This window comes from Dipodomys merriami, unplaced genomic scaffold (assembly GCF_024711535.1).
Source record: "Dipodomys merriami isolate MVZ:Mamm:240054 unplaced genomic scaffold, mDipMer1.0.p SCAF_367, whole genome shotgun sequence".
In the NCBI taxonomy this organism is placed as follows: Eukaryota; Metazoa; Chordata; class Mammalia; order Rodentia; family Heteromyidae; genus Dipodomys; species Dipodomys merriami.
The window spans coordinates 918,442-945,582 of NW_027205237.1; the positions used below are offsets into that span (position 1 = coordinate 918,442).

The 27,141-nt window shown below is 54.7% G+C and overlaps 1 protein-coding gene across 1 annotated transcript; it reads right to left on the bottom strand.

Annotated features, from left to right (window-relative positions):
- Positions 1-715: 715 nt before the first annotated feature.
- On the bottom strand, positions 716-21,880 carry LOC138804505 (glycogenin-1). Its single transcript, XM_069988806.1, has 8 exons — positions 21,764-21,880; positions 20,056-20,191; positions 18,417-18,591; positions 17,365-17,527; positions 7,712-7,838; positions 3,276-3,499; positions 1,775-1,824; positions 716-1,516 (listed from the first exon to the last, which is right to left on the bottom strand). The coding sequence occupies exons 1-8, from the start codon at positions 21,768-21,770 to the stop codon at positions 1,343-1,345; spliced, it is 1,056 nt and encodes a 351-aa protein (XP_069844907.1). The 5' UTR covers positions 21,771-21,880; the 3' UTR covers positions 716-1,342.
- Positions 21,881-27,141: the final 5,261 nt, after the last annotated feature.

The following is a 27,141-nucleotide window of genomic DNA, read 5'->3' on the forward strand; positions in this document are numbered from 1 at the left end:
ACACATGGAGGCACTTAAAAGCTTTGGTAAGTGTTTCAAGTACTTGAAGATCACTGCAACTTGTTCTCTACCAGTCCAAAGTGGCTGTGGTAGCCTGGAGGGTCATTTTTCATTTCCTGTCTTACAGTTGTAAACACGCTCAGGGGCTTCCTTGAGCTCGTGGTGGTCTGCCTCCAGGGTGGCTTCTAGGCCATCCTTGTCCACCAGGTGCCCTTCCGCCACCACACAGGAGTAAGCTGGATGGAGACGGAGGAGGCGCCTCCACTCAAACCTCAGCTCGCTCTTCCACTCAGAAGTTTTGTTCTCTCCTTTTCAGTTACTTCCGATGTCAGTTTTGAAGGTGTTTTGGGCCAGTCCTTTCCCTAGCTTGCCGTCCCTTGCAACCTAACATCATCTGTAAACTTGCTAACTGTTTACTTGAGATAAGAACTCTAGAAGGCATTGGTGCTGATTCTGATGTTCTGAAAGGTGACTGACTGACAGCCTGACAGTTTTCAGGTTGCAGTATTCTAACTGAGTAACTCCTGGGTGGGTGACAGACTAGTTTCATCTCACTTTGCTCTCTCCATTCACCATGTGGAGAACATTAGATAGAAATCTCCTAGGTAGCATGATCCCCGTGTCAAGCTTTACACCCTGACCGATTACAAATCATTTAACATGACCTGTTCATGTTCAAGCATGAAGTGGGGAATACTGAATTAAACCACCAAGATACCATGGTAAGTCTTTATTTTTCATATAGGATGCTACTGCAGGGAGCCATCAGAACACACTACTATTCCAAATACACAGAACTGAGCACAAGCTTTTCCACATGCTGCCTTGAGGTGCAGGGAATACTGATGCACCGTTCGTGGGTAGTCTTGTGTAAGACTCACTTGGCAGTGCCACTAAAGGCAGTTCCAAAAGGCAGGTCCCCAGAAGCGAAGGTGTAAGCAAGTGAGAGGTGGGCCATGTGAGAGGAGAGCGTGGAGCCCGGATCTGAAACACGGTAGAGTTCAATCTAGCCATCGTAACAGTGTGACACTGCGTCTCCTTCACCCAGTACCACAGTCAGCATGGCAAGAGTTCCCGAACCGCGAGCTAAACAAGAGAAAGCCGATGTGTACAGCAAGTCTAAGAGCTGCACGCCCTCAAAGCATGAGATGATGGAGACGCTGCGCTGCCTAGCTCCTCACCACTTCTGCCCAGTTCTCACCTGCTTGGTGCAAAACCCTTCATCTAGTAAGTGCAAGCCTCCACAACTGTAACAGACTTCTCGCAACCCAGCTCTAGATACTACGGGCCTTGTCAGAAACAAGTGCCTGAGACGGGCTGTCCACAGAGAACGGCGGTGCCTCTACTGGAGGTAGGTGTCAAGTTTCCTCTGGATGTTATCGAAGGAGTCCACTCCCAAGTAATCGGCTTGGCCCTGTTCCCACCGCTCCTTCCGCTCTTCGGAGGACACGAAGGGCTGGGGTGCGGCGGGGCTCTCCCCGAGGGACAGGTGTGAGACGGCTCCGGAGACCTGCTCCTAGAAGAAGACGTCATGAGAGACGTTGAGAGCTGGGAACGAGACCGTGCGAGAGAAAGCAGCCAACTGAAAAAGGTGAGAAGAGTCAGGGTGGACTGTCATGCAGAGTGGCAACACGAAAATAATTACAGAACACACGGGGAAGGACACAAAAATACAAGGGTCGCATGGCGGTTCCTCCTGACAAAATGAAGACTTCTCGACTCAGTGGAGACATAGGGACAACAGTAACTGGGGTAATGTTTAAGTTCTGCATACCTTTCTACAGAAGCCACAAGAGAAAGCCAGTGAATAGGCCAATCTGAGAGCTGCAAACAGTTCATTGGAGAGCGTTAAGACGGGCGGGCAAGGGAATGAACACAAGCCTGGTGGTAGATAGATTCGCAGTCTGGGCAGGCTTGGAAAGGTTGAGAACTTAAAGCGATACCTCAGGTGCTAAGGACCTGCCCAGAAGGCTGCAACACCTAGGTAAGTTGCTGCGCTGAAAGAAGGAAAGTGGGGTGACTTCCGGACTTAGGCGCTAGAAGGGGTGAAGGATAAACACTGGCACTGGCTGTTCTAACGGAGAACATGGGGAGCACACTTGGAATGCCTGTCTGTTGGTCTGTCTCCATGGAGGTCTCCATGGCTGAGCAGCACAGGAGGGGCTGCCCAGACTCAGGCTGCCTTTCACCCCATCTGCAACACGAATCGTCCTCTGTCACCCCGCCCAGGGCCTGGGAGCTACAGCAAAGCTCCCAGGCTAGATTCTGGGCGTCTGTGCCTAGGTCGGCATTTCAAGCATAATCTCCCTCGCCCATCACAAACAGCGCTGCCATCCACACAGACCTCAGGCAGGCCCCACCTTGAATTTTCATAAGGACTGCAGTCTTTCTGACCTGGATTTGAGTCCAGGTTCTCCTCTTTCGGGGAGATGGGAGGGGGACAGCCCATACTGGATGGATGGAGTGGTGGTAGGGTTAGGTGAGCGGGGCTCAGTTACTGAGCGCCTTGCTCCAGGTGCTGGGCAAGTGTGACGCTATGACCTGCATGCAACAGTGAAGTAAGAAGGTGGAGCAAGTTCTTCCTCTCCTCTCAAGTCTCCATTTTGTACAAATGGTAGCAAGTTACATGAGGACGATATCTGCGGTAGAAAAGGGAAGGATCTCTGGTCACTGTGGCCAGGGAGGTAACTGATTCCAGTTCGCCCGTGTCATTCTGTTCTCCGTGTCTTAGTGTCAGATCACATTCCTGCTCCTCTTCCAAGCCATCCATAGAAGAAGCTGCCTCAGAAAACATGCTCACGACAGACAGTCGCTACTGTGGACCTCCCTGAGAGAACGCCAAGACCCGGCAGTAGCGCAGGAGACTGACGCTGGACCGCCACACCATCCTAAGAATCCACCGTGTGTTCACACTGCTGTGGTTTTCACCCCACACACGCTTCTCTAAGCGGTTCCTACAGTGTTGAATGGGGACCTCCCTGCTTTCCTGCTCACCCAGGACTTTGTACGTGCCAGGCAGGCACTTGACCACCGAGTGGCCGGCCCAGCCTGGACGCTGACTGCTTTGGGGATCATTTCAGAATCTCTGTGGACAGTGAGCAGGGAAATGCACAGTTGCAGCATGTGAGTGTGTAGAAACCCACAGAAGCCCCTCTCCATGCCCCCAGACCTAGAGAAGTTTTCCACACAGCACACTTCCGTGCTGGCACTGCTCTACCACCCTTTCAGAAGTGCAGCGCTAGCTTTTCAGGAACGCCGAGAGGACAAAGTAGGACCTACCACACTCAGGTATGAGCCCGGGCCATGGGTCAGACCGAAGGTTTGTAGCAGAGGGGCGATGGAGGTGGTGAAGAGCCCCCACCACAGGCCGAGCAACTCCGGGTGAGTCATAGGGGTGTCGTGGGACACGCTTTTGACACTTTTGGTTTGGGGGTCATAAGTGTAATTCCATGGCTTCACACGTCCCAGGAAATGCACAACCTTGGCACTGGCGCCAAACCTGTGGAGAGACGTGGAGGAAACGGTTGGAGGTGTGGATGCTGGCGTGGGCGGCACCCCACCTGGCAGCGGTGGGAAGGAAGCGGCTTCGCTGTAACCATGGGAGTGGCTTTCTAAATGATTCAGCCTGCTAAAGACCCTGTGTCAAAGCAGCAGCCAAGGCAGGAACGGTGCAGCCACTCGGAAAAAGCTCAAGCGGGCCAGAACTCCTGTCCCTAAATGTCTGCCTCCATGGTGTAGAAAGCCTGTCCCTAAGACAAACCTGCCATAGTCAGCACAGTGGCAATGCTAATGAACATAAACCAAAACTGGGATGTCGTGTGAGCATCATTCCTTTCTCTCCTGCTCTCCTGACATCCCACAAATGGAAGCTGTGGGGGGTAAGGCTTAGGTGAGCTGAGACCAGGCTGTTAGAATGTGCCAGGTGCAGGGTAGTGTCGCGCGCTCTCCCTCAGTTTACCTCCACAACTGAGGAAAGCAAGGCATGAAGCTGAGCGGTACAGAGGGCTGCCCGCCCGTGGGTGACGCCCAGCCGGAGCCTCGCTGTGAGTGAGACACTTCCAGAATTGTCATTTGTTCATCCACGAGGCCGTGCCCACCCACAAACAGTGAATCTGAAAGGAGAGAAGCCAGTGCACCAAGCTCAGCCAAGAACCCAGACCAAGCAGCAAGCAGCAGGGAAGAAGGCGCGAGGCAAGACAGCTGGGCCAGGCAGCTGGACCCACCGTGCGGGCGAGGCCGGGGCTCCCACCCGCACCCAGCACCGCCCGCCTGCCCTCCTTGACGGGCACAGTCTACCATCCCAGTCGACTCACTACTCATGCCTGAACACCTAATACCCACAGAGACGTGAAGCCCAGGAAACGAGAAGTTACTTCATGCTTAACCTATTTTAGGGGCTGGCAATGATTCTCAATGGTAGAGCACTGGCCTAGCATGTGAACAAGGGGAGGGGAGGAGAGGGAAAGGAGAGGTGGAGGGGGGGGGAGAGGAGGAGAGGATAAAAGAAAAAAGGAACGGAAAGAGAGGGGAAAAGAAGAAAATTAAGGAAAATAGAAAAAAAGCAGGAGGGGGAGGAGAGGAGCAAAAGAACATTCTATGCTACATGCAACGGGGGCACACCTCACAGAAGGGCGCGGGACCCTCTCGGGTGGTGTGTGTCCCCAGAAGGCGGCACGCAGGTGGGGCTGGGAGGCAGGGAGCTGAACTGCGGGCCGAGGCAGGGAGCTGAACTGCGGGCCGGCCGAGGCAGGGAGCTGAACTGCGGGCCGAGGCAGGGAGCTGAGCTGCGGGCCGAGGCAGGGAGCTGAACTGCGGGCCGAGGCAGGGAGCTGAACTGCGGGCCGAGGCAGGGAGCTGAGCTGCGGGCCGAGGCAGGGAGCTGAACTGCGGGCCGAGGCAGGCGGCGGGGGGGAGAGGGGCGGGTGGCCCCACTGAGAGGAGCGGAGCCCATTTCCTGATTCATACCCAACTGCCAGCCAGGAAGGAAAACGAGATGCAGGGCCTCTCCCAATTGTCTCTAAAGACCCGCGGCCATTCATTCTGCCCCAGCACGGGGATGGGTCTCAGCTTGCACACATCTCTTAAAATAAATGTTCTAATTTTAACTTGCTAGAATCTGGAAAGAGCCGTCCAGATCACAAGACATGGTTTGAACCTGACCCAGCACTGAGACTGCTTATGTGAGCCGTGAAAATAAATCCCAGTGACCCTATGTTACCAAAAGATGAGACAGAATTTTCCTGAGTGGCTTAGCAGCTGGGAAACGCGTGTGTACTGCAGGGAAGGGAGGAGGAGCTGGACTGTGGCGCGCACAGCGTCCCCATTCTCCCAGGAAGCATGGCTTGGGGAAAGCATCTTTGTGAGGAGGGCCATGGGGCGGGGGGTGGGGGGGGACACGGGGGCAGGGGAGGGGTGCAGCAGCGTGGGAGAAGCTCCCACCCCTAGGCCGAGCCCCTTCCAGCTGCTCTGCATGTGCTCTCTGGAGAGCCCTGGAAGTGAGAGCTACTCAAGCCCAGACCCTCTACACACACTGGGGCCTGGCCGGCCACGTGCACGGCCTGGTGCTGGCCTCTCCCTAGACTCTGTGCCACGCTGCCCCGGTGGCACCGTCTCTCCTGCCGGCTGTGCTTCCGGTGTCCCCCACACTGCGTGCCTCCGACCCCTGTGCCGTCCTCGTCCCGGAGCCCCGAGGCCCCTCCTCTCCCACCGCACCCTCTGCACCTCGATCCCACCCACGTGAGAACCCACAGCCGCTTTCCCCACGCACCCCCCACGCTGCATGCCCTTCCGGCCCTACATGGCCATCCATATTCTTGGCCTCCACTGTCAGACACACTTGGACAGGCTCCCAAGGGCTTTCTCCAGACTTCTCTTCCCAAGGCCACTGGTGAGGAAGGAGAAGAGCTGGGGAAGGGGAGGAGAGCGGGGGGAATGCGGCCTGGCTCTGTGCAGTCCGGGAGAGCTGACCGAGGAGGGCAGATGCGGGGTGGGGAGCCAGCCTCACCCTGCCGCCCGCCGGTGGGGTCGCCTGGCCAGTGGGCCTGGTCATCACCTAAACATGGCAAAGCCACACACCGGAGACTTCCCAGACGAGCACCCCTGCTACGTTCTAGGGAGAAGCCATTTTCATCCTCTGGATCTCAACCTCTTTCTGGGAAGTTCACATAGAGGATTAAAACAACCGAGTTCTTGAGAGACAGGACTAAGATTCCAAGTTTCCTCCCCTTCCCCCCCCCCCAAGCTAAGTCCACCCCACTGGCTTCTTGTTCAGCCTTACAATAAAAGAAACACAAGACCAACTTCTCCCAAAAGGCAGAGTGCTCCGTGCTGGTAATAAGGTGGGCAGTCCATGGAGGTAAACTGAGTCACGGGGAGATGAGACCCATTGTGTCTGGCAGCTAGCACCTGCCCCGGATGCAGGGCGTCTGCGTCGCACAGCTCCCTGTTACTACTTCAGCCGAGGGGCCAGGCCCCTGTGGTGTCTTGGAACCGACGACAACAAACCAGGTCTGCAGACGCCTCTCCCGGGCTCTGGGGAGTGCGTCCTCCACTTGCTTCAGGATGTGGTGGCATGGCTCAGGGTTTGCCCCTTGAGCATGAAGGCAGGCCATGGGGGGCAGACCCTCACAGTCCTTATCTGGGGGTGCTGGGGGAGGCCTGTCCCCCAAAGGGACCACACAGGAAGTCGTTCTGCTGCGAGGAGCAGCCTGCTTATGAGCATGGGCGGGCATGCCCTGAGAGCTCTGGGTCAGGAAACGGGAGGACAGAATGCCCGGGCACACAAAGCAGAGACGGGAGCCAGCCCAGCAGAGGGCGGCCCTGCTCAACCTGACAGAGAAGTCTGAATCATCTCCTCAGATCCCCATGCATGAGTCAGAACTAAAGAACAGGCCTGGGCCCCGGGGAACGTAAACACCGCCGTACCCTGGCGAAGGCTGACAGCGAGAACACCACGGCACCTGTCCCTCAGGGACCTGTGCCTGTTCACTGCACCCTCCGACGGCCCTGAGAGGGTCCTGATTCCCTCCTCAGTCTGCACCCGCAAAGTGAGGCAGGGCCAAGCCACGCAGCAGGAAAGGCCGGTGGGGGGCTCCTGCCTGTGGGCTCCTGCCCTCAGCTGGGCGGGGGTGACCCCTCCCCTCCGAGCCCCCCGGCCCCCTCCGGCCCTGCGCACCCAGGATGATGTGGAACCACCGTGCTAGTCCCCAGCCAGCAAGTGGCCATCCACAAGGTGGCCTGAGTGTCTCCAGAGCTCTGACCTGTCAGCCGCACCACTGAGTCCTGCTGACCCCTGGGTGTCGGGAGGGACACCCCTGTGAGGGTAACGACGCCCAGCCCAGCCGGGGAGCAGGGGGGAGGGAGGCGCGCACCCCCAGCGGGTCTGTCTGTCCAGCCGGGGAGCAGGGGGGAGGGAGGCGCGCACCCCCAGCGGGTCTGTCTGTCCAGCCGGGGGAGCAGGGGGGAGGGAGGCGTGAACCCCAGCAGGTCTGTCTGCCTTCTTGACCGTGTGTATATGACTGGGAGAGGGCCACACCCGGCCTTGGATGAGCCCCGTCCTCCACCGCACGCCGGGGCCCAGGGGCTCACCCCACGCACAGCCAGCAAGATCAGCTCCTCCGAACTGCACCCTGCATCGTACCAGACAAAAGCTCAACTTCACTTCCCTCAGAAAGATGAGAGGTGCCCCAGGGCATCATGCGCACACACTCACGCTTTAAACGCCGGGAGGTAGGAGTAGATGGAGATGCTGCTCATGTTATAAATGAAGGGCAGGTGTTTTCTGATATCTGTCGTGGCCCAGCTGCTAAAAAAGGTGTTGAGTAAGCCCTGGTCCCCACCTGAAAGAGAGAGAAAAGAGCATGGTTAGTGGACCCCAAGCAGCTCACAAGCTTCACAGGAGTATGGAACCGGATCTTCAAAATACACACTGATTAGGGCTGGGAAGGTGGCTCAGTGGTAGAGCGCTCGCCTTGCATGCATGAGGCCCTGGGTTTGATTTCTCAGCACCACATAAGCAGAAAAAGCTGGAAGTGGCGCTGTGGCTCAAGTGGTAGAACGCTAACCTTGAGCTGAAGAGCTGAGGGACAGCGCCCAGGCCCAGAGTTCAGGCCCCACAACCGACAAAACAACAAAAAATACAGTTTCAAGGTCCCATGTCACCCTTATAAAAGATGGTTTGGGGAGTGGCCATTCCCCAGTTCATATAATTCAACTAGTACTTACTGAGCAGCTACTATGTGACCAGACACCAGACCTGGGGCTCTAGGGCTGATAAGAACAAGAGGTGGGTATCCTCTGCACAAGGGCGCAGGGTGGGGTGGGAGGGGAATCGGGGAGTGTGTGTGGGGTGGGGGGGCAGGGGAATCGGGGAGTGTGTGTGGGGTGGCAGGGGACTCAGGGAGGGCATGGGGGCCGTGGGGGGTGTGCAGGGCCTTCCAGGCACGTGTGGGCCCAGCTCAGAAAGGAGTAGGCTTCCACAGGACCCTACGTTTAATTTCAACCATGACTTGAGGGCTACAGAGAGGCACCAGATGAACAAGGGCAGGGCGGGGGACCAGGCAGGGAGGGGGACCGGGTGGGGCTGGGGACAGGGCAGGGTGGGGATGGTGGCAGAGCAAAGCAGCCCTTGGGGCCAGCCCGACCTGCACAGGAGCAGGAGGCTTTGGAGAGACACCAAGGCGTCCGGGGTGAGGGCACCCAGAGTGGGGGCCAACGGAATGAGCATGGTGACTGCACCTGCTGACCGGCAACACGGGAGTTCCCCTCCACTTCTCCTGGTATTGTTTTCTTGATTGAAAACTACAGGGGTGAGAAGGAGGGCCGTCCTGAGACTTTCTCTCCAAGCACAATGCGCTTCTATATGCGCTTCTACTCATATTACAAACCCTGGTGCTACCAAAAACCACGGGGAGCCAAGAGCCCAATAAACGCCACACACCCAAGGCCCAAGTTAAGAGGCCAGGCACCAGCAGCCTGCTGTGGGTGTCATCTGGGAGGCTCCCGTCCAGGCCCAGCTCCTGTCTAAGAGGGGGCCTCCATCCCAACTTTGGAGTTTTATTGTGAGCTTGCTTCCTTATGTTACTCCATGTACTGTGTATCTGCAGACAACAGCAGTAGCTTTTCCTAGTTTGACTTTATGAAACTGGGCACTATGCTCACTTGTTTGGCGTTTGGTCTTGGAGACAGGCTTTCACTTATGTGGCCTAGACTGGCCTCCAACTCAGAATCCTCGGGCCTACACCTCCCAAGTGCTGGGATTACAGGTGTGGATCGCCACACCACACCACAGCTGGTTCCTTTGCCTGGTGCTTTTTTTCCCCTTTCTCCTTCATTCACGGCACATTATAAATCCTTTAGAAATGGAATAATCCCACTCAAAATGACTGGCTCTTGGACTCTCATTCCACAGAGGCCTGCACGGCCAGCCTGACTTCCAGACCCAGCCTTCCTATGCCTGGGAGCTGGAGCTCGGGCTGCTGATGCCCGCGCCTCTGCTGGCACCTCTGCCACAGAGGGCCATGTCCGCTCGGCTCGGGCTCCCGCACACAGCAGCCCTGTGTGGGGTGCCAGTGGTGAGCAGGAATGGGAGGGAAGGCAGCAATGTGGTGTGGCCAGCCTACCGTGCCACTGGGCACTGCCCGGACCCCCCTTCCCCCTCCCCCCCGCCCCAGCAAGAACACAGCTCAGTGGGCAGCACAGGCCAGGGCCATGGTCACGGAAGGGACCTCAAGGGGTCACCATGAGTGCACACTATGAATGACAACAGGGCTAAATACCACCGAGAGCTTTGTGTCTTGTTAGGTAAAGCCTTAGTTCTGCAGCCTAGAGAGTCTAGCTATCATTTCCTGAATGCACAGCTAAACATTTCAAGGTCGCTCAAATGTTTAAACACCACCAGAAAGATCAATGTGTGGCATGAGCAATACCCTCTCCTTTAACTACAGTGCAAAACAGAAGGAGCCTGTCACAAGTCCTAAAAAGATCCCCTGGAAGACAGATGACTTTCCACTACCAAAGCCACTGGACTTCCGTCCAGTCACCTCAGACTTGGGGCAGCTTTCCTTCATCTGGCATTTAATTCCAGTCATCTCAGAAGTGCAAACACGGTTATCAGCCAGCAGCAGGGAGCCAGCAGCAGCCCAGGGGAGAAAGGAGAGGGAGCAGGCCGGCACACCTGCGCCTGTTTTGTGGACAAAAGCAAATATCAGACTCTGCCATCCTTCTGCCAGGCACTGGGCAAGTAGCAAGCTCACAACCACATGGTTATTTTTTTTTTTTTGGGTCCGGACATGGGGCCTGAACTCTGGGCCTGGGCGCTGTCCCTCAGCTCTTCAGCTCAAGGCTAGCACTCTACCACTTGAGCCACAGAGCCACTCCGGCTTTTTTCTTTTTGCTTATGTGGTGCTAAGGAATCGAACCCAGGGCCTCAGGCATGCAAGGCAAGCGCTCTACCACTGAGCCACCTTCCCAGCCCCAACACATGGTTATTTTCTAGCTCTTCTGAGCAGGGTCAGGAGCCTGGGCACAGAACATAGCATCATCAGAAAGTGTGTCCAGTGGTTTTCACAAGACCGTAATGCTCCGTCTCATAAATGTGTGCATGTGTTCATCACTGTGTAGCTTGTAAGCTCACCAGACTCTGTTGGCTGGTGGCTGGTCAGTGTGGGTGGGTGGGTGGGGACATTCAGCTCCAGCTTAAACTTGAATCCCACTCTTTCTGCAACCAGGATGCCCCTGACCTCTGCTGCTAGGAGCAGCCCAGTCTCCAGGAGGAGGGGCATGAGGTGGGAGCATTCACTTTGGCAGAAACGGAAGATGGTGTTTCTACAAAATCAGAATCCATTTAACTTGTTTGCCTATGAAAACTTGAGACGGTCTGGTCTAGAGCGTTTTGGACAAGGACTCTTTCTAAATTAATTATAACAGAGGATGCTGCATACAAAAATATCATTTCAAACTATGCACTGGCGGTTCACGTCTAGAATCCTAGGGAGCTGGGATCAAAGCCAACCAGGATGCACACGAGCCCCCTTCCCAACCCCTAGGTTACCTGGGAGCTGAGACAGAAGTCAGCCAGGACATACACACGAGTGCCCTTCTCAGCCGCCAGTGCATGTGGTAGTGCAGGCCTGACACCCAGCTGCCCAGGCAGACATCAGGATTAAGTTTCAGGTCAGCCTAGGCAAAAATTCTGGGACACACTATCTTAACAAAAACTGGGCATGATAGCACTTATCTGTCTGCAGAGCTACTGCTGGCAGCCACTAGTGTGTGGATTGCAGTCCAGGCAGGCAGGGGGATCTTGGCCCAAAAGTAACCAGTGGGGAAAAAACATTACTACCACAAAAAAGTCATTTCTATAGGAAATGACTACAGTTTGCCATAGTTTCAATTCTCATCCAGTAAAAGGGCAGAGAGGGGAAGAGCAAAGCATTTCTTCCTTTGCTTGCTTTTTAACTATTATCAAGCTACAGACAAGTGCTGAAACCCACTTCCCACAATGCACTCTAGCAGACATCACTCTGAAACCCACTTTGCACAATGCACCCTGGCAGACATCACTCTGAAACCCACTTCCCACAATGCACCCTGGCAGACATCACTCTGAAACCCACTTCCCACAATGCACCCTGGCAGACATCACTCTGAAACCCACTTCCCACAATGCATCCTGGCTGACATCACTCTGAAACCCACTTCCCACAATGTATCCTGGCCGACATCACTCTGAAACCCACTTTGCACAATGCACCCTGGCCGACATCACTCTGAAACCCACTTTCCACAATGCACCCTGGCTGACATCACTCTGAAACCCACTTTCCACAATGCACCCTGGCCGACAACTGTGCGGCCTATAGGGAACATGCTGATGACCACCAGGTAACAGCTTAGGGAGGCCTAGCTCCGGGGCTGGGGATCATCCTGGGGTTTACGCAGGATCAGTGGATTAACCGGAGCTTAGCAAGATCCAGGCCCTACCCTTCCCCCATCCCTGCTTCTCAATGGCCATAACCCACTGATTTACTGTTGTGAGAAGAACTGATTTATTTCACCACGTTATGCCATACCTTCTCTTTCCCACATTTAAAGAGCGATTCTTGGCAGGTAAACTACTGCAAGCATGCCAGGAAACACTAATTTTAAACTAGAACGTTACTTTCTCAGTGTCAGGCAGATCTTCCTGACCCAGACGATCTCAGCACTCTGAATCTGTACTAACTGAGAGGAGGCTACCTGCACAATCAGCTATTAAATGTCTTTCAGGTCTCAAAGAGCATAAGTTTCCAGCGGCAGGGATAAAAATCTGCATTATTTACATCTATTCTAGGCCCTTAAACTCAGTGTCTTTGCTCAGCCTGGAGGCTAAAATGACTTGAAACAATAAGTAGGTCTGCTACCAAAAGGCAGGCCAGAGAAATCTCTCAAGAAAACTCCTAGATCGCATAAGATTCGGCACAGCTACTGACTGTGCTGATTTAGCATGGCAAGGTGCCTTCAGACATTGTGGAGGACAGGGAGCAGAGATGAAAGATCCCAGCCTCTGTTTTTTCCTCTGTGAGATGAGCTGCTGTGTCTGCTCAGAGAACTGAATTTAAAGTAATTAATCCATAATAAAGCCAAATTGACAGGGATCTTCCTCCACTGAGATTTACTGTAAAGAATGCTGCAAGGTAGGAACACACACACACACACACACACACACACACACACACACACACACACACACACACACACACACACACACACACACACACACACACACACACACACACACACAGCCTTTAGCCACAGAGTTTAAAGAGACTCCAGCTCCCCATGTGGCTTTGCTCCAGGACATGAGGAAAACCACCATCCTAACGCTGACAACGATGGGTTCCCAGTGGTAGTTAAACAGGCCATCAGTAAATACTGGTCACAGAATGCATGGCTTCCTCACGGGGCTGTTGAGGAATGAATGAAAACGTCAAAGGCTGCACGGGAGCCTGCACACACGCACACACACACGTGTCACATGGTGGTCCCTCCCGCCTCATCTCTCTCTCCCACAGCTGGGATCTCTGAGAGCTGCGATGCTAAAGAAAATGGAGAGCTAGGTTCAAAAAGACTCCTGGGTACCATGAGGTAAAAAACTCTCTGTGGGTTCACTTACTTTGCCACTGCATGTAACGCACAGTTTCCACTTTCTCATAGGTAGTGTATCAACGATCAGTTAAGGATAGGAATCAAGGCAGCTGACACAACACTCTGCGGGCAGCAAGAACCTCTCGTGTGGCAGCTGGCCAAGGACCACCCCAGGAGGAGGAGGCAGGGCAGAACCCACCACCCTGGGATTTCACGCACTCTTGAATATTTGTGAGCAAGGTGGCTCAGACCGGACCAGGGCTAGCTCCATTTTGGAGGAAGGCATAGCACAGAGTCTCATTAACTACAAAGATGACAAAGGTGGCTCTGGCTCAATCTCAAACTTTCATAAAGTTTAGCACCATATCTTGTTCTGTAAAACATCATCTACAACATTAAAAAGGTCAGGCATGGTGGCTTCTACCTGCTATCTTAGCAACTTAAGAGACAGAGATCGGAGGGAGTGTGCTTTGAAGCAAGTCCAGGCAAAAGGTCAGTGAGACCCTACCTCAATCAGCAAGCAGGGCGAGCCACGGTGACATGCATCTGTAGCCTGGCTAGATGGAAGGGCATAGATAGACAGGGAGATCTTGGTCCAAGGCCAGACTCAGGCAAAACATGAGACTCTGTCTGAAAAATAACTAACACAGAGGGCAGGGGGCTTGCTCAAGAGGTAAAGCAAGTGCCCAACAGGTGTAAGGCTCTGACTTTGAACTGTAATTCAGCCAAAACAACAACAAAACATTATCACACTCTATTTCAAGGAACCACTAATTGTTCAGAAATTGGAACATGAAGATTACACATTCTGCTTAAGTTAAAACAAACCTAAGCTGGGCGCTGGTGGCCCATGCCTGTCATCCTAGCTACTCAGGAGGCTGAGATCTGAGGATCACAGTTCAAAACCAGCCCGGGCAGGAAAGTCTGTGAGACTCTAGGTCCAATAAACCACCAGAAAACCAGAATTGGCGCTGTGCTCAAGTTATAGAGCACTAGCCTTGAGCTGAAGAGCTGAGGGACAGCGTCAAGGCCCAGAGTTGAAGCTCCACAACTGACAACGCCATCCCCCCCCCCCCCCCAAATAAACCAAACCTATTTTCTACCTTTTCCAAAAACACAAGTATAGACTAAAATTCCAGTACACCAATAAAAAGCACATATTATTTAGGTTACAGTAAATAAAACAAGTGCCAAGATTCCAAAGAGGTCAGAAAGGATGGGCTTGCACACACACAGGAGAGATGGAATGATGATGACAGAGTTTCTAAGCACTAAGCTCCCGTCTTCTTTGTTTCAGACACTTTAGATTCACACAAGGAAGGAAAATAAAACTCATTTGCATCCAGATCAGTTCTTCAAAATCAAAGAATCAAGCACACCAGCTTCGTTTCTCTTGAGGACGTACAGGAGGTGAACCTGTGTCTAGCACCCACAATATCAGGACTCAGTTTCCTGTCAGGGAGAACAAGACTGGAGCCTTCTCTGCTTCTTACAAAGTGCTGGTGGCTCAGTCCCACAAAATGCTAGTCTAGTAGAGACTACACAATAGTTCAACCGGGTTCAACTTTCGGGAAATGGAGCTTCAGTGATGAAGACACTTTTGAGATAACAGAGCGATAATGAAAAGTTACAGAACAGTAGAGAGACTGGATGCAGCACCTCCTGTAGGGAGAACAAGATGCCAGCCATGAATGGGCAGTGTCATCACTGTTCTAAGTCCTCGCTCTGGACACTCGGGAAGGAGTGCAGCATGCATGGCCATAGGAGGGGCACTGCCGGGGCCACAGGCAGTGGCCGGGGAGGAGGCTGGAGGGGCTGAGGATGAGAAGAATGACAGCCACATTCCTTTGCAGAAGGGCTCTGACCACAGTCACAGAGCTCAGCCGGAAGCAGCCAGAGGGGCTTGTCAGCATTCACCAGTCCCAGCCCATCACCGGGCTCCACCACGTCCAGTTAAACGTGAGTTTCAGTACTAGTTGGTGACACACACTCCTGGGTCTGGAGAGAGCTTTCTTTGCTATCTGTGACTCCCCTGCACACCACAATTTTCACCAGGAGCCTCTGGCTTCTTCTCTGAATTTGGAGAGTTGACAACTCCCTGTGGGTTCTCGTCTGCAGGACTGTGGGCCTGACTCTCCACTAAGCATTCCTGTTAACTGAGCAAGTGCAATCCCTGGTGGGGAGCAGAGCCAAGGGAAGGGTGGCGCGAGAGTGAGGGAGGTGAGGGTGAGGAAGGAAGGTGAGCTGGAGGCTCTGCAGCTGGGTGAGGCGGGCCAGCAGGCTTAGGCCCTCCCGGTGCTTCCCCTTTCTGGTGGAAAGTAGGAAGGGTTTCCTCACCCAGCCTGTGTACCAGCCGATCCACCAGCTTGGCCAGTACCTGTGGACGGACACCAGAACACGGCGGACAGACAGGCTGAACTCCCAGCTTTGAGTGCCAGACTCCACAACTCTAGCCTGAGCTGCTCAGCTGTACATGGCTGTCTTCGCGTCTGGGCTGGACGCAGGATTCTCCCTATGTGATGACAGTCATGTTCTGGGTGGGTGGCGGTAGTCAGGTCTATTTTAGAATGTGAGCACTGGAGCTGGGCGCAGTTACAATGGGTGCCTGGCAGGTCACATTTGCTTCCTTCATACAGGAGGAGAGGAAAGCCACTCCGAGCAGACAAACAGTGGACTTTGGCTAAATGTTCTTTCTCTTCCCTTTCTGCAGAGGTAACTGTCACAGTGCAAGCAGCAGTGAACTTGAACTTGAGCGCACAGCTTTCAGCTGAACTTGAGTTCACACACAACGTTCATTCCTTTCTATGAAAGGAAATCAGCAGAAACTCAAGACGTGAAAAGGGCAAAAATGCACTTTTTGGCCAATATTAATGTTCAATGTATTATTTGTTTACTTAAGTTGCTTAAAACAAGACTGTATGTCTTGTGAGATAGAGTGTGTGTTCTGGCCTGGAGATTCCTGCTGTGTTTACAGAATCAATTAGTTGTATAAGGATTCCATTCTGCATGTCCATGATGTGCATACAGTGTATGTCCTCTACCCCAATCCTTCCTGTCTCCCTACCAAACAGAGGGAGCCCCAGCATTCTGACAGGTGGAGCTGAGGGCTCTCTATGGAGGGAGCTGTCCTTTCTGCTGGCCAGATGTTAACAGTTGAGATAATAAAAATGTCTCCAGGCCAGGTTTGGTAGCACACAGTGGTAGTCTCATCACTTGAGGACTGAGAAAGAAGGATGGAGAGTATGAGGCCAGCCTGAGCTACACAGCCAGACCCTGTCACAACAGAGGAACAAACATGCCAACAAGCAGGCCTGCCAACAGCCACTGATGTTGCCAACTGTCCTTTTGGGGGAGTGAATTGCTGCTGGTTGAAAGCTACTGGCTTAGACTGTAAACTAGCCAAACAGCAACACAAGACTGAGACAAAGTTCCTTATACTTTGTAAGGAAGTTTCAGAAAGTAGCGAATCCCAGACCCTGGCCAACTGACCACACCAAACCCAATTTCCACCAACAGCAAACCATCTATCACAGATCCATGCACCCGTGTGTGTGTGTGTGTGTGTGTGTGTGTGTGTGTGTGTGTGTGTGTGTGTGTGTGTGTGTGTGTGTGTGTGTGTGTGTGCACTGGTACTGGGGCTTGTACTCAGGACTTGGGTACTGCTACCCGTGTGTGTGTGTGTGTGTGTTGTGTGTGTGTGTGTGTGTGTGTATGCACTGGTACTAGGGCTTGTACTCAGGACTTGGGTACTGTCCCCGAGCTTTTTCACTCAAGGCTAGTGCTCTACCACTTAAGTTTTACCTCCACTTCTGACTTTTTGCTAGGTAATTTTGAGATAACAGTCTCATGGATTTTCCTGTGCAGGCTGGCTTTGATCCCCAAAGTCAGTCCTCAGATATCAGCCTCCGGAGTAGCCAGGATTACAGGCATGAGCCACCAGTACCCAGACCTTTTTTTTCCTTTTGAATAATCATTGTAATTACCATACTCTTTAAAGATGGAAAAACCACTTAAAGCGAGCCTATAAGATTATTTGAGTCAGCACTGATCTTATGTTCTATAGGGAAAGAAAAGGTGCATGTACATACACATAGGCACAGGCACGCATGCGTGTGTGAGCACACGCACACACACACACTTTAAAATGCTTGCTCCATCTCTTGTACATGATGTAATGACACCTCTGAGAAGAGCCGCTCTTAGAAAGGACGACGGGACAGGCAGACCATGGATACATACCATCAAAACTGCCCTGCTCAGCGGCCAGCTGCAGCAGCTGGCTGTAGGTCTCAGCCGAGGGCTGATAGACGAAGACCCCGGAGTTGAAGCAGTCAGGCCATCCCGGGTCTGGTGCTGCTGACAATTCTTCTCTCTCGAAGAGATCGTCGATATTTGCTAAGACCTGATGCAGAGGGGAGAGAGGCATTGTTGGGACTGCTCTTGGCAAACCCTCCTGCAGTTTTCACTCAGTACCCAGGACAGTCATGGATGGGGTACTGTCCCTCTCCACCTGACCCTTCTACGGCAAGTCACGGCAGTCAGGACGCTGGTGAGTCTCGCCAAGCATCTCAAGGGCCTAGAGGTGTGCCAGCAGGCGTGGATGGCTGCGCTTTCTCTCGCAAGCCACACTCACCAGTGTGTCTGCGTCCATGAACACACATTTGGAGTACTGTGTGAGGGACCAGCAGGCGTGGGTGCCTGCGCGTTCTCTCGCAAGCCACACTCACCAGTGTGTCTGCGTCCATGAACACACATTTGGAGTACTGTGTGAGGGACCAGCAGGCGTGGGTGCCTGCGCGTTCTCTCGCAAGCCACACTCACCAGTGTGTCTGCGTCCATGAACACACATTTGGAGTACTGTGTGAGGGACCAGCAGGCGTGGGTGCCTGCGCGTTCTCTCGCAAGCCACACTCACCAGTGTGTCTGCGTCCATGAACACACATTTGGAGTACTGTGTGAGGGACCAGCAGGCGTGGGTGCCTGCGCGTTCTCTCGCAAGCCACACTCACCAGTGTGTCTGCGTCCATGAACACACATTTGGAGTACTGTGTGAGGGACCAGCAGGCGTGGATGGCTGCGCGTTCTCTCGCAAGCCACACTCACCAGTGTGTCTGCGTCCATGAACACACATTTGGAGTACTGTGTGAGGGGCCAGCAGGCGTGGATGCCTGCGCGTTCTCTCGCAAGCCACACTCACCAGTGTGTCTGCGTCCATGAACACACATTTGGAGTACTGTGTGAGGGGCCAGCAGGCGTGGATGCCTGCGCGTTCTCTCGCAAGCCACACTCACCAGTGTGTCTGCGTCCATGAACACACATTTGGAGTACTGTGTGAGGGACCAGCAGTGCAGCTTCGTCAGCGTGACTCCCAGCTCAGGCCGCTTCATTAAGGTCAGGTGTGCAGAATCACCGCTGTCTAAGACATCTACCGTGAGGACTTCGTCGAAGACCGTCTCTAGGGCTTTCCTGCCAAAATAAAATCATGGTCCTCAGATCTCAGTCTCCCAGCTAGTGTGGTTTGCAGGTGTGAGCCACTGGCACCCGGGGGACAGCACATCTTTGTACAATGATATTTTGTGCAACGATGCATTTGACAATTATATGTTACTAGATTCTGGCTTACCACTGCGTATTTTAGCTAATGATGCTGGGTAATATTGCCTGTAACACGCACAATGAGGCCTAGAACTAATGATTCTGGCTAAGGTAACTGACTGAGAGTTGACTGAACCTTTGCATCCCAGGAACAACGAAGGAGCGTGGCTTTCTGGTCTCTGTTGTTCTGGGGTGACACGTAGCCCGTGGGCATAATGAGAAACTCACTTTGGTCTGTGGGCTCCCACACTTCTCCATGCCCAGCATTAACTGCGTTTTTACTTTAGGAAGCTTCTATGAGAGGTCAGTATGCAGGGCTTGGGTAAGGCACTAATCTTAGCACAAGTGGCCTGTGGTAGGTTGATACAAGGAAGGGTCCGGCTTCCGATTTACATTCACACCAACAGACTCAGGCTCGTGCTAACATGTTTTTTCTTTTTAATGTAAGGGGGTTCTGAATTCCTATGAAGATCAGAAAATGGTAAAAATAAACAGAACAAAAAGCTGCTGATGTGTACAGAAATTTTTCAGTTAGTTATTAGCCTTAGAAACTAGGTGGGTTCATTCATATGTCCCAATTTTTTGTGGGGATGGGGCAATACTGGGGTTTGAACTCAGGATGCTGGCCTTGCTAGGCAGGTGCTCTTACTACTGAGCCATGCCTCCAGCCCTGATTTGTGCTTGCTATTTGAGATAGAGTCTTGCTTCCTGCCCAGGCATGCCTAGTACGATCCTCTTACATTTGGCTCTCTGGTAGCTAGGAAAACAGGCATATTTCACCACATCCAGCTTTTCCTTGAGAAGGCATCTCATGAACTTTTGTCTTTCGGGACCAGCCCTGCATGTGATCCCAGCAATCTTAGCCTATCAGTAGTTAGGATTCCAGGGGTAAGCCACAGATTCTCTGGTCATACCACAAATTTTAATCCCAACAAAGCAAAGTGAACTACCTCAGACTGGAGGCGGGCTCAAATAGTACAGCAAGTACCAGGCCCAGAGTTCCAATCCCAATTAATAATAATAATAAAAGTAAACTAACTCAACCACAAGTACTTGGTGTCTTACTGTGCTTCCCTTAGCAAAACCACTGGCTCAAAGAGGCCTTAGTGAAGACTATGTTGCAGGTGAGCAGTTACACCAGAAAGGCGGGCTAAGCAGGGAGCATATGAACCCAAGACCTGCTAGCTGAGGTCAGCAGCTGAGGTCAGACACGCCTCTGGAGGGAGGAGCATGTCCCCAGACACTGGAACCCTACTCAGCAACTCTCATCTTTCTCTACACCCAGGTCAACTTCTAACCAGAAACAGAAGGGCAGGCAGCCAGGGGGGTGCTCACCTCATGGCGTCTGAGACCTGGGGGGTGCTCAGCACGACCAGCTTCCTGGTGGTCCCCTGCTGCTTGAGGGAGCAGCCCAGGACCAGGGCACCTTTGGCATAGGCGTCGTTTGTGGTCAGTGTCACAAAGGCCTGATCTTAACACAGAGAAAAACACACTCAGTACAGCCTTGGTGCTGGGCAAAGGTGGAATCAGCTCCTGGGAGATCAATTCACTACGTCAGTAAAGGCAGGGAAAAACCCCGAGTAGTCATTTCAGGAATGGTTCAGTAAAGCTGGTACCACTGGCTCACATCTATAATCCTCTCGGGTGAGATGAGAAGGCTCATTTCCCAAAGATCACGGTTTAAAGCTGGGGTGGGGGGGGGGGAAGGGAGGGCAGAAGAACCTGCTAGATTCCATCTCCATTTCCAAAATGACCAGCAAGAGAACAGGCGGGGAGGCATGGCTCAAATGGTAGAACACCAGCCAAGCAAGCAAGCTGAATGAATGGTTCAAGACCACAGTTCAGCAGGGTTGCCTAACACCTTCCTAGAGGATGATCAGATCCAGCCTAGACACGGTGAGTTAGCACACCAAATCGCAGCTTAGCACCCGGGGTGGGGCGTGGGGGGGTGAATTTGGGGCAATTAACAGGTGATCACAGGAGATTAAGAACTACTTTCCCCTCCCCTTGCAGGGCTGGGGGTGTCTGGGGCCTGCGGAATCCTTTGGTCCACACACATGCTTGGTGTCGGCTGTTCCCAGGGGCGGCCGGCGCTGATGACATTCTAAATGCTCGAAGGGCCCCGGGTGGGGAAAGGGCCCCCACTCCGGGGGGTTTTTTTTTCACTCATCCACAAATCCAGCTGTCTGTCGGAGCACAGGTCCGTTCCTGGGCCGGTTGCACGACTCAGGCCCTTCACCTGACTCTTCCCTCTCTCTGGAACCGAGTTCCCGGCCCCACCGCACGAGCGAGCTCCGAGAGCTCCTGGGGAGGCCTTCCCGGCTTGCACCGGGTTCAGAGACCGCCCGTCCTTCCTTCGAGGACGGGTCAGACAGACAGGCAGACGGGGGACACACACCGACCTCCAGAAACGCCTCTCAGGAACCCAGGGCCAACATGGATTCGTCTTCCTGCTCAAGGAACGTGGGCCCTGCGGCCCGGTCCTCCGGGGACACCCGGGTGCACGGGTCACCCCGGGGCGCGGCTTTCCTCACACCAGAGGCGGCGGCTGCGGCCCGGGGAACCCGGGGCCCCGGACGCGGCGCCGGCGCCGTTTTTCTCCCCGCGCGCTCGCCATCCGCCCCCCCCCGCCCCCGTCCACGGTGACAGCTGTCACTCAGCGCCCAGGCCCGGCCCCGCTGCTCCGGTCCCGCACCCGGGGGCCGCGCCCTCCCGCGCCCCCGCCGCCACCTGCGCTTCCGGCAGCCGACGGCCGCGGCCCGGGGACGCGGAGGGCGCAGCGCCGGGCGGGGCCGCGGCCGCCCCGGACCGCGGCCTAAAAATAGGCTGGGGGCGGCGGCCAGGGCCGGCGGCGGGCGGGGCTGCGGGCCCCGGGGCCGCGGCCTGCCTCCCGGGGCCGCGGCGGGAGCTCGGGGGTCCCGCGGAAGGGGGTCTCGGGGGCGCCCGGAACCCCGCCCGGCCCGCCCCGCGGTCTGCAGCGCGCCGGGCGCCCCGGCCGGGCCGGGCGCGGGTCCCGGGCCGGGGAGGCGGGGAGGGCGCGTACCTGCCATGGCGGGCGCCGCGGGCCGGCGAGGCCGGTGCGTCCCTCCGTCCGCCTCTCCGAGCGCCCCTCGGTCCCGGCGTCCCGCGTCCGGACACCCGGGCCTCGCTCTGCGGCGGTCAGGCGGCAGCGCGCCCGGCGCCGCCCCCTGCGCTCTTATAGCGGCCGTCACGTGGACGCGCGTCGGGCCCCGCCCCCTCCCCGGCCCCGCCCCTCCCCGCCGGGCCCCGCCCCTCCCCGGGCCCCGCCCCCGCCCGCCGGGCCCCGCCCCTCCCGGGCCCCGCCCCCTCCCGCTCGGATCGCGCCTCAGCTTACCGCCCGGCCCGGCGCCGGCTCCACGGGGCCACCTGCCGGGAAGCGCCGGCCGCTGACCCCGGGGCCGGTGAGTGCATCCGCAAGGCGCCCGACTGGGACCTCAGGACCCCGGACTGGAACCCCGGGACCCCTGACTGGACTCCGGGACCCCTGACTGAGACCCCGGGACCCCTGACTGAGACCCCGGGACCCCTGACTGAGACCCCGGGACCCCTGACTGGAACCCCGGGACCCCTGACTGGACTCCGGGACCCCTGACTGAGACCCCGGGACCCCTGACTGGACCCCGGGACCCCTGACTGGACTCCGGGACCCCTGACTGAGACCCCAGGACCCCTGACTGGAACCCCGGGACCCCTGACTGAGACCCCGGGACCCCTGACTGAGACCCCGGGACCCCTGACTGAGACCCCGGGACCCCTGACTGGAACCCCAGGACCCCTGACTGGACTCCGGGACCCCTGACTGAGACCCCAGGACCCCTGACTGGACTCCGGGACCACTGACTGAGACCCCAGGACCCCTGACTGGAACCCCAGGACCCCTGACTGAGACCCCGGGACCCCTGACTGAGACCCCAGGACCCCTGACTGGAACCCCGGGACCCTTGACTGGGACTTCGGGACCCCTGACTGGACTCCGGGACCCCTGACTGAGACCCCGGGACCCCTGACTGAGACCCCGGGACCCCTGACTGGGACCTCGGGACCCCTGACTGAGACCCCGGGACCCCTGACTGGGACCCCGGGACCCCTGACTGGACCTCGGGACCCCTGACTGGGACCTCGGGACCCCTGACTGAGACCCCAGGACCCCTGCCTGAGACCCCAGGACCCCTGACTGGGACCCCGGGACCCCTGACTGGAACCTCGGGACCCCTGACTGAGACCCCGGGACCCCTGACTGGAACCTCGGGAGCCCTGACTGAGACCCCGGGACCCCTGACTGGAACCCCGGGACCCCTGACTGAGACCCCAGGACCCCTGACTGAGACCCCGGGACCCCTGACTGGGACCCCGGGACCCTTGACTGGGACCCCGGGACCCCTGACTGGGACCCCGGGACCCTTGACTGGGACTTCGGGACCCCTGACTGGACTCCAGGACCCCTGACTGGACTCCGGGACCCCTGACTGGGACCTCGGGACCCCTGACTGAGACCCCAGGACCCCTGACTGGGACCTCAGGACCCCTGACTGAGACCCCAGGACCCCTGACTGGGACCCCGGGACCCTTGACTGGGACTTCGGGACCCCTGACTGGACCCCAGGACCCCTGACTGGACTCCGGGACCCCTGACTGGAACCTCAGGAGCCCTTACTGGGACCCTGGGACCTCTGACTGGACCCCAGGAGCCCTGACTGGACTCCAGGACCCTTACTAGACCCCGGGACCCCTGACTGGACCCCGGACCTCCTGACTGGACTCTGGGACCCCTGACTGCACCCTGGGACACCTGACTGGACTCCCAGGACCCCTGACTGGAACCCCAGGACCCCTGACTGGATTCCCAGACCACTGACTAGACCCCAGGACCTCTGACTGGACCCTAGGACCCCTGACTGAACCCTGGGACCCCTGAATAGACTCTAGGACCCCTGACTGGAACCTCAGGACCCCTGACTGTACTCCATGACCCCTGACTGGGACCCTGGGACCCCTGACTGGACCCCGGGACCCCTGACTGGACCCCGGGGGCCACCAGCCCAGGACCCCTGACTGAGACCCTGGGGCCCTGACTGAGACCCCTGGGACTCCTCTCTGGGACCCCCGGGGACCACTACCCGGAACCCTGTCCCCAGACCCAAAGGAGAACCTATGGAGCAGCCGAGGTAGGAACCTGCAACCCCAGCCCTCAGCCCAGACTCGGGTTGCAATCCATCATGTGAGCTGCTTCAGTTCTATGTTCTGTTCTAACCTCAAATCCACCTCTGGAATCTTTCCTTGTGCACCGACGATGGCTTTAACCTATACACATTCTGGATATTTACTGAATATTTAGATTCTAGTCCTGTCAGTATTAATTAGATATTTAAATGCTCCTTTGGATCCTCCTACCAACTCAATGGGGCGGGAAATGGAGGCATGGAGAAGTTAAATTGGTGTGTGTGTGTGTGTGTGTGTGTGTGTGTGTGTGTGTGTGTGTGTGTGTACAGGTACTCGCATGTACCTAGGGCTTAAACTCCAGACCTGAGTGCTGTTCCTTAGCTTTTTTCACTCAATGCTGACACTCTACCACTTGAGCCACACCTCCACTTCTGGCTTTTTGGTAGTTAATTGGAGATAAGAGTCTCATGAACTTTCTTGCCTGGGCTGGCTTTTAACCCCAGTCCTCAGATCTCAGCCTCCTGAGCAGCTAGGATTACAGGTGTGAGCCACAGTGCCCTACTGAAATTACTTTTGAATGGTCGGGGAGGATTGGCTTTGAACTTCTTACCCTGGGAGCTCAGGCACAGTACTCCCTACAGGAAGTGAGGGGTGGTGACGCCAGTTAGGTAATACCGCTGTTTTGGTTAATCTGTTTCACAAATCTTGAAATGGTCCATTGGTCATTTCTCTGGGAAGTTGAGAAATAGCCCACTAATGTGGTCACACCCTTCCCCAGCCCCAGCCCCAGCCCTGCTGGAAAGCCTCACTCTGGGTAGCTGCAGCAATGGGAGCAATAGCTGCTCAGTGAGGCAGAGTGAAGGCCAGGAAGCCAGCCGAAGCTGAAAGATAACACAGGTGGTCAGAGGGAATGATTTATCTATCAGCTGAGGTGCCAGTGCTGTCTGTCCACCACTCACAATGGCTGCTGTGAGCGGTGACTGGCAGTCCTCAGCTTGCAATGGCTGCTGAGTTCGAGATTTCTTAGCTTTACAGTGGCAGGAGAGCAATGTGTGACGTTTTTGAGTTGGGGTCTTTTCCTGAACTGGCGAGGTATGCTGGGCAGAGCAGCCCCCACCTTCACCTCGTCTTGTGGTCAACAGTGGAGCCCTGTTGTTTTGCTGAGCCCCGTGTTTGGTGGGGCAGTATGGGGACATTAAGTGCAGCTATGCAGTGGGCTGTAGGGGTGGACCCCCTTCCAGGGGGAAGGAAGGCAGGGAGTATGGGAGCCCTTTGCTTCTCTGGGCATGCACCAGGCCCTCCCGAAATGTCTGTGCCTGACTTCGGACCTCTTGAATCTGAATAGTTTAAAGAATAGATTGGAATTGGAATTAAGTCGTAGTCATTGTATGTACACTTTGGAGGCACAGTGTGACATTTCAATGCCTGTGCACACTGTGTAATGATCAGGTCAGAGTCAGGGGCAGAGCCATCACGCTAGAACAACAGCTTCTCATTCTTATTTTTGCAGTGCTGGGGATCAAAGCCATGGCCTTCTGTTTTGAGCTTTGAGTGAATGTGAAACCAAGGCCCCTTGAACTTTCCTGTGCCCATAAGCAGCCCCGAACTTGTTAAAGGGCAGATTCTGCCTCAGTAGATAAGGTGGGTCTCCTATGAGAGGGACATTCAGGCTGTGGCCCAGTTTTGAGTTGTGAGGTGGCTGGGCATGCAGATGGAGCACAGATGTTAACTGACACAGAGACAAGTTTGTGAGATGGCAGCCTATTTGTTTTCTTGTGAAACTTGAGCTACCGTAATTTCTGAATTGTAAAAGAAAGATTTAAGCTTTCTTTTTAATAAAAAGAAAAGAAAGAGCAGGGCGATGGTCACTCACAATTGTAATTATAGCTACTCAGGAGGCCAAGCGCTGAGATTCACAGTTCAAAGCCAGCCCAGGCAGGAAAGTCCATGAGATTCTTATCTCCAATTAACCACCAGAAAAACCAGAAGTGGAGCTGTGGCTCAAAGTGGTAGAGTGCTAGCCCTGAGCAAAAGACTTCAAGCCTGAGTTCAAGCCCCACGACCAATCATAAAAGAAAAAGAAAAGGGTATATTTTACATGAATACAACTATGCTCTATGAAAAAATCTCATCCAGAATTCATTTTTAATTGGCTTTGGAATGTATTATGTAAGTTTTTGGCAGGGTGCTCACCTTCCTAATTATGAGTTGCTTTTTTTTTTTTTTTTTTTTAGTAGTGTTGAATCAGCTTGCTGGAGTCCACTGGAACACACACACTAATTGAGGGTGAGGGTACTGACCTGGAAGTGTATTTCAGATTGGAGGGCAACCTCCTGGCCTGACCTGGAAGTGTATGAATACATGCTTTCCTCACATTGTTCAGACAGCTCTCAGGCTTTCCTCTGCATTTACCTATGCTTCAGCTCTTCCTGCCAAGTTACTACCCTTGATGAACTGAGTCACAGGGTTGCTTAGGGTCCTTTAGAACAAGGAATTAATTAGTAAATAATTAAATGATGGGGATTACAAGGGGGAGCTGAATAGGGCAGCAGAGAAGAGTGGGAAGGTGAAATTTCAGTTCCATTTGGGTGACTCTGGAGGTTTGGTAGAGATTTGTCAGTGGAGTGAAGAGCTCATAAATTAAGAGGAGCCTGGTTTTTTATCCAGTCATGGGAATAATCTTTTCTAATGAGTTAAAATAAAACACTTTAAAAAGGCAAAGTGATGATTTGGTATTTCCGGTGGCCCTGGAGTGGTTCCTTTGAACAGTTCTAGTGCATTGGGCTAGAAGGAAGTTTTGGCAGGGCTGCTCTGATCAGACCTTGCTTCCAGCAGTGTGTCCCACAGCCCTCCTGGGCAGATTGGTTTGGAAAGAAAGAGCACCTGTCCAGAAAAGGTTCAGCTGCTTTTTGAGGTGAGATCAGGAGAAAAAAGCCTGGAAGGGCCAGAGGCCCTGCTTATAGCTGAGCCCAAGGACTGTGGTCTGCAGACAGCCATGGCTTGGTGTACATCACTTCCTCCCTCCCTGACCCTGAGTCTGATCAGGGAGGCTCAGGGGTTAGGGCCTCAGATGGCAGATGATCAATGGCACTGATGGCCAGTGTGTATCTTTAGAAAGGAAAAAGCAGAAGCAGAGGTTCAAATAGAGGTGCATGTCCTGTATGCAATGCTACACAGGCTAGGCTTCGGGTTTTCTTCTTTGGAGGTTTTCTTTTAATGATTATTTTTGCAAGATGCACC

Bases quoted from the DNA above. Each gene is read 5' to 3' on its own strand.
- LOC138804505 (XM_069988806.1), bottom strand. The intron at 17,528-18,416 runs GTGAGTGTGGCT...CCTCTGCATCAG, and splicing joins TCATGGACGCAGACACACTG to GTCTTAGCAAATATCGACGA. The intron at 1,825-3,275 runs GTCCTACTTTGT...AACTGTTTGCAG, and splicing joins CTCATACCTGAGTGTGGTAG to CTCTCAGATTGGCCTATTCA.